At 37.9% G+C, this 9,638-nt stretch overlaps 1 protein-coding gene across 1 annotated transcript; it reads left to right on the top strand.

Moving 5' to 3' along the window:
* Positions 1-725: 725 nt before the first annotated feature.
* LOC143581782 (uncharacterized) lies at positions 726-1,163 on the top strand. The gene has a single exon (XM_077064479.1). It carries the CDS (start codon positions 726-728, stop codon positions 1,161-1,163), a length of 438 nt encoding a protein of 145 aa, XP_076920594.1.
* Positions 1,164-9,638: the final 8,475 nt, after the last annotated feature.

Below are 9,638 nucleotides of genomic sequence, written 5' to 3'. Positions count from 1 at the left end.
AGATGGTTTATGACGACCTGGCTGTGGATGTTGTGGTGGTAGAAGATAAGAAAGAGAAGAAGGGTTTGCTTCCGCTAAGCGCCCCGGTACTCATATGTGGAACCCTAGGGATAAGAAGTAGAAGGTGTGGGTGAAGAAGTTGTGTAAGACTTGAAGGAATATGCACGTTGGTGAATGCAAGTGGGGTACTAGTACTGATGTGTGCCACAAGTGTGGGAATATTCATGGAGGGGAATGCAGGCTTGGGTTATATGTCTGTTATAAGTGTGGGTAGGTGGGGCATTACGCCCATGAATGCAATGTTGAGCCCACATGTTACAAATGCGGTAAGAAGGGCCCTATGGCAAGGGAATGTGCCGAAGTCGGAGGAAGTGGAAAGAAGGATGCTGACTAGTCTAGGCCAAGGACCAGGGCCTACATGCTGACTCAAGAGCAGGCCAAGAAGATCCCAGATACGGTGACAGGTGCGTTTCTAGTAAATGGTATTTATGCTCATGTATTGTTTAATTCATGTGCAAATAGAAGTTTTGTAGCTAAAACATTTAGTAAGTTAGCTAAAATGGAATGTTGTCGTGTGCTTGAAACTTTTTACAGTAGAAACCGCTAGTGAGACCTCGGTTAGGATAATGAGAATGGTTAAGGATGGTAAGATAGAGTTAAAGGGATGAGAGTTCCCGGTTACCCTGTATGTGATGAAATTAGGAGGATTCGATGTAGTGTTAGGCATGGAGTGGCTGTCTGAGTTTGAGGCTCAGATAATGTGCAAGAATAGAATGATAAGGTTAGAATCTTTGGATGGTAGTACTATGACGGTTTATAGTGATAGAGAAAGTTATGGGCTTAATGTTATTTCGATGACAAAAGCCGAAGGTTTGATAAGGAAAGGATGCGGTGCCTACCTGGAGTATGTTGTCAAAGCTACGGTCGAGACGAATGAAGTGAAAGATGTTGTTGTTTTGCGCGACTATTCAGAAGTGTTCCTAGAGGACCTTCCATGGTTGCCACTGGAACAAGAGGTAGAATTCCAGAAAGACTTAATACCAGGAGCACAGCCCGTCGCGAAAGCACCATACCGTTTAGCGTCATCCGAAATGAAGGAATTAATGACCCAACAGCAAGAAATCCTTGATAAGGGCTTCATAAGGCCGAATGTTTCCCCGTGAGGTGCGTCGGTATTATTTGTTAAGAAGAAAGATGGAAGCATGAGGATGTGTATAGACTATCGTGAGTTGAATAAGCTTACGATAAAGAACAGATGTCCGTTGCCACGGATTGATGATTTGTTTGCTCAATTACAAAGTGCTAGTTGGTTCTCACGAATAGACCTTAGATCAGGTTATCATCAGTTGAAGGTGAAAGAGGCAGACATCCCTAAGACAGTGTTTCGGACATGGTATGGACACTATGAGTTCCTCATGATGTCGTTCGGTCTAACGAATGCTCCCGCGGCATTTATGGATATGATGAATAGGTTATGTCGGCCAATGTTAGACAAGTCAGTTATCATTTTCATTAATGATATATTGATTTATTCAAAGAGCGAGTATGACCATGCTACATCTAAAGAAGTATTGGAGGTTTTGAAGGAAGAGAAACTGTACGCTAAGTTTTCAAAATGCGCATTGTGGTTGCGTGAGGTACAGTTTCTAGGTCACGTGATTAATCCTGAAGGGATTATTGTGAATCCACCTACGATTGAGGCGATAAATATTTGGAAGACTCCACAAAACTCGACTGATATACGCAACTATTATAGGAGATTCATTCAAGGCTTCTCCAAGATAGCTGCACCGTTGAATGGTATGACCCGAAAGACAGTGGTATTCAATTGGGGTAAGGACTAGGAGGAGGCTTTTAAAGAATTGAAGAAAAGACTCACACAATCTCCAATCCTTGCCCTACCCGATGGTGACGAGGATTTGGTTGTTTGTACTGATGCTTCGAATCTTGGGTTAGGTTGCGTGTTAATGCAACGAAGAAAAGTGATAGCTTATAAATCTAGACAGTTGAAAGTTCATGAGGGTACCCACCCGACGCTTGAATTAGAGCTAGCAGCAGTAGTGCATGCCCTCAAGATCTGGAGACAATATCTGTATGGTACTAAGTGTACTATTTATACAGATCTTAAGAGTTTTAAGTACTTTTTCGAGAAGAAAGAGTTGAACATGAGGCAGAGAAGGTGGTTAGAGTTGATAAAGGACTATTATTGTTATAGCAAGTACCATCCCGGTAAGGCTTATGACGTAAGAATGAAGAAGTCATTGCAACAGTGAAATCTTATAAGTTGATCATTAACTCAGACCTCTTCGGAGAGATAATCAAGGCACAGTCAGAGGTGCTTATAGATGAATGATTAATGAAGAAAGAAAGAATCTTCAAACAGCGAGACAAGCTGATGGATAACCCTCATGGTGTGAAAACTAGATTTGACCGTATGTTGATTCCACGATATGGAAATCTTAGAGGTCGAGTCTTAGATGAAGCTCACAAGTCGAGATATTCGATTCACCGGGATCCACCAAGATGTATCATTATCTGAAGAGAGACTACTGGTGGCCGGGTATAAAGAACGATGTAGTAGATTATGTCGGCAAGTGCTTAACTTACTTGGAAGTCAAAGCAGAACACCAGACACCGTATGGAAAGATGCAGCCATTGGAGATACCAGAATGGAAATGGGAACACATCACCATGGATTTCATAACTAAGCTACCGCGTACAAATAAACATCATGATACCATTTTGGTGATAGTGGACCATTTGACTAAGAGTGCTCACTTTCTACTTATACAAGAAGCTATCACGTCAAAAATTTTAGCAAATGTGTTTATAAAAGAGGTTGTGGCTAAACATGGAGTGCCGCTATCGATCATGTCTGATAGAGATACTCGTTTTACTTCGAGATTCTTGAAGATATTCCTTGAAGCCATGGGAACTAGACTGAATATCAGTATTGCGTGTCATCCTCAAATAGATGGACAGTCAGAAAGGACTATCCAGACCTTGATGATATGCTACGTGTTTGCGTGTTAGACTTTGGAGGAAGTTGGGATGATCACTTTCACTTAGAAAAGTTCTCCTACAACAATAGCTATCATTCAAGTATTGGCATACCGCCATTTGAAATGCTATACGGTAGAAGTTGTAGAACTCCCCTATGTTGGGGAGAAATTGGTCAGAAGGAGATTGGAAGTTTGGAAGTTGTGCAAGAAACCTCTTAAAGGTTTGATCAGATCAGGGCAAGATGAAAGCTGCTCAAGACCGACATAAGTCGTATGCCGATAAGCACCGACGACCGATTGAGTTTAACGTTGGTGATAGTGTGATGCTTAAGGTCTCGCCTAGAAATGGAATTATTCGTTTTCGAAAAAGGGGAAAGTTGAATTCAAGGTGCATTGGACCATTTAGAATCATATATCGTGTGGGTGAAGTGGCTTATAAGTTAGATTTGCTAGAAGAGCTGGAAGATATCCATTCTATTTTTCATGTCTCTCACTTGCGGAAGTGTCTAGCTGATGACACGTCCTACGTGCCATTAGTAGATATTGAGGTTCATGAGTAGTTAAACTATATCTAGCAGCCTATTAAGATCGTAAAGAAAAGCAACTCCATTATAAAGGTATTCCCTTAGTTAAAGTGATATGAAAACACCTAAAGGGATCGGATGCCACTTGGGAGGTGGAAGAGGAGATGCACAAGTTTTACCGAGACCTATTTTAGTCCCCGAAACCTCTTTTATGGAGGGTAGACTTGTAACATCCCGAATTTCTATGAATAATATTAAAATATTATTTACGTTGAGAGAATTGATTTGAGTTAAAAGAAAAAAATAATAATATAATAATAATGATAAAAGTATGGTAGGTTAAATAGATGGAATTAGATCATGTACTTAAGATAAAGATGGGCCTAAGGTCCACGGGCTTAAGGAGTATAAATACCCCTTAAACCATAAATCCTTTCGATCTCCATCATTCTACACATTATCCTACACCATCAAAAACACACAATTAAGCCAAACACTCTCTACACCATTCTAATCAATGATCCAAGAGCAACCGAATGTAAGAAATTAATTATCACAGCTGACCCAACATTATGGAACCTGACACCGCAGCCACGGGATGCCGAATGAGCCGTTTGTATCTAGATCTAGCTTTAATTGGGTGTTTAATCAATCAAAAACGAGATTAAGGGCCACCTTAGCTTGGATCTAGACACCCCAAAGCTACCTGGGTTATAAAAAATCAAAATCTGGCCAACCACGGTGGTTAACGGCTGCTGACGGTGTCAGAATCGCTGAAAACCCTAAAAACGCGTAAAAGATGAGTTGACCTGCAGATATCTAGCGGATATGTGCCCAGCGGATAAGTGAGGTGTCACACCCCAACTAGCTAATTGCGGAAGCGTAATACGGGAATGTAACAGACACATCTGATATCAACCACATTGTTAAAAAGAAAATTAACAAACTAATTTACATCATGTTACATTGTTTTTTACTAAGTTTACAAACTATGTGAAATACACATAGCCGGTTCTCCTGGCCGTTTACTCTTTATTAGTTTACTTGCGTCTACCTACACCGTGTCAATCTCATTCTTAGCACAAAGCACGTAAGCAAATTATTCCAATTTTGGCTCGCCTGAAAAGCATGTTAAAACGAGTCAACTACAAAGAGTTGGTGAGTTTCATAAGTTTGTACGAGATCAATATACGTAATCGTAGTATTCAGTATGTACGTGTGTACGTACGTACGTACGTATGTATGTATGTGTATATGTATGTATGTATGTATGTAGGTATGTATGTATGTATGTATGTATGTATGTATGTATGTATGTATGTATGTATGTATGTATGTATGCGATGTGCTAAAAACAGTCAATTAAATATTAACTAAATTAAACAAGTAATAAAAACTAGACCTAAGACTCAACTACACAAAACACCGGCAAGTGAACCGATCAATTGTACTAAAGCTAAGTCCGGAATATCGAAACCACAGGACACTATATATTACGTTAATTAACTAAGGACTCAACTTAAGACATAACTATTTATTATTAACGTTTGAAGGGGGTTTTTTAACTAATATTAAACTAAGAAATTGAATAAACAAGTAAACGAGAAACAAGCAATTAAACACAATATCGAAGCCAGTAAGAGAAGGAATTTGCCTAGGTAAGAATCCCATGTATCAACAATCATCAAGCAATGGACAACGAACATTATATGGAAACTGATTTCTAAACGTATTCATCTAACAAACCCTAGAGGACCCTCAATCGCATCAAGTAAAATCCAAAAGAATGAATATTAGATTATTAAGCAATCAGTTGGATTGATTTCTTCACAGTCATCAATTAGGGTTAATTAATAGTATCTAAAGCAAGAAATCTCACGAAACACGAAACCCTAGATAACTTGATAAACTTATCATGACATCATGAACAAGGATCAACACAATAACCAAGCAAGAATGTTGTCAATAAACTAACCTAGAATGCGATTGACCAAGACACATGAACAACTCCTTATCTCACAGCTATTTGAATTTAGCAAAACATTTAAAACCCTAACCAACTATCAACAAGCTTCTATCATCTAATAGGCCTATTCAATCACAATAATCAAAACACCAAGTAATGATAAAACATAAACCCTAAATCTAAAGAACACAATCAAGAGATAAAAGATCTATGTGAAGCAATAGTTAACAATCAATCAAGATAATAAATACTCATATGCATCATGAAAGCAAAATCAAGTATTTACTATTAAATTAACAAATCCATAATCAAAACATTATCCAAAGCAAGAATCAAGTATCAAAACATGTTCATCAAACCTAGGTAGACATGAAGTCTAGCCTAGTATAGTCATAATCAAAGATAAATAACTAGAACAAAGAACAAAGAGAGAAATCATGAAAGATAATGAACAAGAACAATGAAAAAGAACGAGAGAACCCGTCTTAATCGACCCTTGAACACTCGTATGAAAGCTCTATGATCTTCTCTCTTCCTAGCCTCAAAAACACCTTTAATCTTGGCTCTCTCCCTTGGAAAATCGGCTGCAACAACTTGTATATTCGTCTAGGTTTATATCCTTAAGTTTATATAAAACAAGCTGGGCCTAAACTTGCAAAAAAAACATATCAGAAGCCCTAGGCGCCGTGCTACCGGCTTGGCCTCCCCCGTCGCGCGGCGCGGCGTGTACCAGGTGGGGAGTTCGTTTTTTTCTTGTTATTTATTGCTTAATCATGTTAGATATCTTCCTTGAACTCCAAGCAATGATAGGAGCCTTCTAGGCCTTCTTTTCCATGACTCTCAAGCCATGAATCTATAAAGAACATAACAAAACATTAGTGATGTAATCGTGTAACCAATGACGAGCAAAAAGAAACATAGACTTCACATGAAAGGATAGAATGAATTAGAGTTTAACATGCAAGACACCAAAAGATTTAAAACACGATAAATATCAAATAAACTTGACTCAAAACCTAAATTAATAAAAGATAAATGAAACACAAACTAAACAGAACTCAAAACATTAAATAAACATAACTTTACACGGGATTCGAGATGTATAAATAGATGTATATCAAATATCCTCACACTTACTCTTTTTTCGTCCCTGAAAAAGTCTAATGCAGTTGGATCAGAATCGGAAAATACAGTCTTAAAATCATATAGGTTAATTTTAAAGCTTAGAAGAACGCAAAAACCGCGATCACCGATATTGTTGTCCACTTAAACCCATGCCTTAATCTTTACCGGGACAAATAAGTTCCGACAATAATATTACTCAGTGGTTTACACAATTAAGACCCGCTTATTTTCATATTTTACCGGACCAAGCCACCCCAAATTGACTTAAACCTCAAAATTAGCAGAGTTAAAAATTTTGTTGCTCTATTTTTTTCATGAATGGTTAAGACAATCAAGGGTATTGTTTATCCACCTAAGCTTAAGCATCAAAGTCTACCAAGCAGCCATTAGATACGATTAAGGTTCAATTAATTAATAGCTAGTGTTCCCCACAACATGACATACCCCCATTATCAAGTAATACCCCGAAACCATCACTATAGGTGAGCATGCAAAATTTCATCTGTAGGGCTTACATGTAGCGTGTCATTTGTGGTCCGTTTCTTAATGGTAATAAGACGCGAGCAAGGGGACCCCACATGGCTAACAGCATGGATGATCAAGTCTATAGTGTATTTGTACTTTTGTACTTTTGTGATCATGTTTAAAGACTTATAAGGGTTTGCTCTTTTTAGCTTTATTTATATATCCACAACCCCACTTAGAATTTGTGAATACCCAGATGAATAGATTGCATACAGACCCATGGTCTCCGGATCCGAAGCATCCCATCAATACAAGATTTAAGGTTATAAAATCATACGCCAATAAGGTGTAAAACACTAAACTTGCAGTTTATGATTTATATCACATGATAAACGGCATACTCTAATGTTAAACCTACCCAAGCATCATATGATAACGTATTCAGATTTTAAAACTCATAATATTTCCACTTTTTCATACCAAAAATTGAGGCTTGAGTATGGCCCGACCTTTCATTACTTATCTTCCACGGACAAAACGCTTTACCCACTAAAGATTTCAGTTTTAACCATTTTATCAAATTGCCCATTCATTTTCAAGGTTGAGCCTACCGACACATCCCAAGTTAAGTGTGTTTTCTTTTATTTATCTAATTTATTAGTAGTTTGAAAAACCGATTTCCGATAAATATCACCATCTCCCACTTTAACGCAAAAAACTAACTTCAAGGGACATTTTTAAAACATTTTTCCAATTTTTTTTTATTTTTATTTATTTATTTTTTTTAAGCAAAAACTCTATTTAAACTACGACTCAAATATCCTATACCCAAACTTAAATTTTGCATTGTCCTCAATGCAAGGATAAGGACGACTTAAAATAAAATTAAATTAAAAAAAATCGAACTACAAAAACTAAAAATCTAAAATTTAAAAACAAAAGCAAACTAAAAAAATTAATAAGCTAGATAATGGAAAAGACTTAGCTGGTAATATGCGAATGAAAACATGATGCCAAATTTTTTTTCCATGAATGCCCTCCATCCACGAACGTAAGCGGCAAAACAAAACAAAACAAACATATCTAAAAATGTATCTTATAATGACGATAGATATTATGCAATTAAAGTGTTTCACCAATAAATATATATAATATAATAATCAGGAGCAAATAAATAAGCATGAAGTATACGGCTCCACTACAACTCCATCCCCACATTTGTCTTTTTCATTAAATTCTTACTTGGGGATCGTCTGTCTAGCTCAAACAATCGTCAAACTAACAAAACTTAAAAACGCAAAAAAAAAGGCAAACTACAAAATTTACGTTAGCGACTCGATGACTCATAACAAGACTCGGACAACTATACCTTAAAACATGACTCAAAATACCAAACTAAATACAAGGAATCACACCCGAATGATCAACCAAAGGAATTAACAAGAAATAACAAATAAAAATAAAACAAATCTATGGTTGTGTAGTCTGGCCACGCCGCACGGCCTAGGGTCATCATGGTGTCGCGCCACGTGGCGCCTCATTTGGCCAAAGTCAGTCAGCATCGCGCAGAGGGGGAAGAAGGACCCGTCGCGCAGCGCGACAGGCTTTTTTGGCAGAAAGTTTCGAATTTATGCCCCCTTTTTTGTCTTAGGAAAATTTCAAAAAAATTACCAAGTATTTGTTATGCCCATTTTATGTCATTTTTATTTAAAACTTACCTGGCACCTCTAGAATTCTCGTAAATTCCTCTCTCCATGATGATGATGATTCCTTGAAACGACTCAACGACGCAACACAAAACTAAGAAAAACTAACGTTAGTGACTCAAAGAAACTAAAAATAAAATAAAATAAAATAAAGGAAAATCTACAAACTCTACACTTGAGTTTTCACTCAAGAACCCATGTTATGCGAATCATGTGGCGGAGCGGGTGGAGCTTCCTCCACCTCGGTAGAACTCCAATGCCCTCAAAGATTTCGAATCATGAACCGACCATTCGACAACCTTTGTCTTCTTCTTTCTAACTCCACGAACCCTTTCAATATTTCGCTTTCCACCACCAATTTCTCCAACACACTTCACCGTTTCCCGAGAACTAGAAACCTCTCGCTCCTTTTCCCTACCAATACTCTTCGAACGAGAATTGTCAAGGTGTGGATCCATGCCCGATATAAATGATTCTATCGAGTAAACTGGGTGACATGGATCAATAAGACCGTCTTGACCACTCGGATGTCTCATGGATTTCCCCAAATAAGTTGCACTATCATCACCAGCTCTAAGAGTGATCTTTCCTTTAAACACATCAATGACCGCCCTAGCAGTACGTAAAAAGGGACGACCCAAAATGATTGGAACTCTCTCGTCGGCCTCCATATCTAAAACAACAAAATCAGCGGGGAAAACTAAATTATCTACCTTAACGAGCAAATTCTCTACGACACCCCTCAGATACTTAACGGAACGATCGGCTAAAGACAACGTCATACGAGTATGGGTGAGCTCTCCTAGGCCTAGCTTTTCATATAAAGAATATGGCATGAGGTTTATGCTAG

This window comes from Bidens hawaiensis, unplaced genomic scaffold, assembly GCF_021521415.1.
Source record: "Bidens hawaiensis isolate Kalapana, Puna unplaced genomic scaffold, B.hawaiensis_p1.1 tig00031177_1, whole genome shotgun sequence".
NCBI lineage: Eukaryota > Viridiplantae > Streptophyta > Magnoliopsida > Asterales > Asteraceae > Bidens > Bidens hawaiensis.
This window is presented reverse-complemented; position numbering and strand designations above follow the sequence as displayed.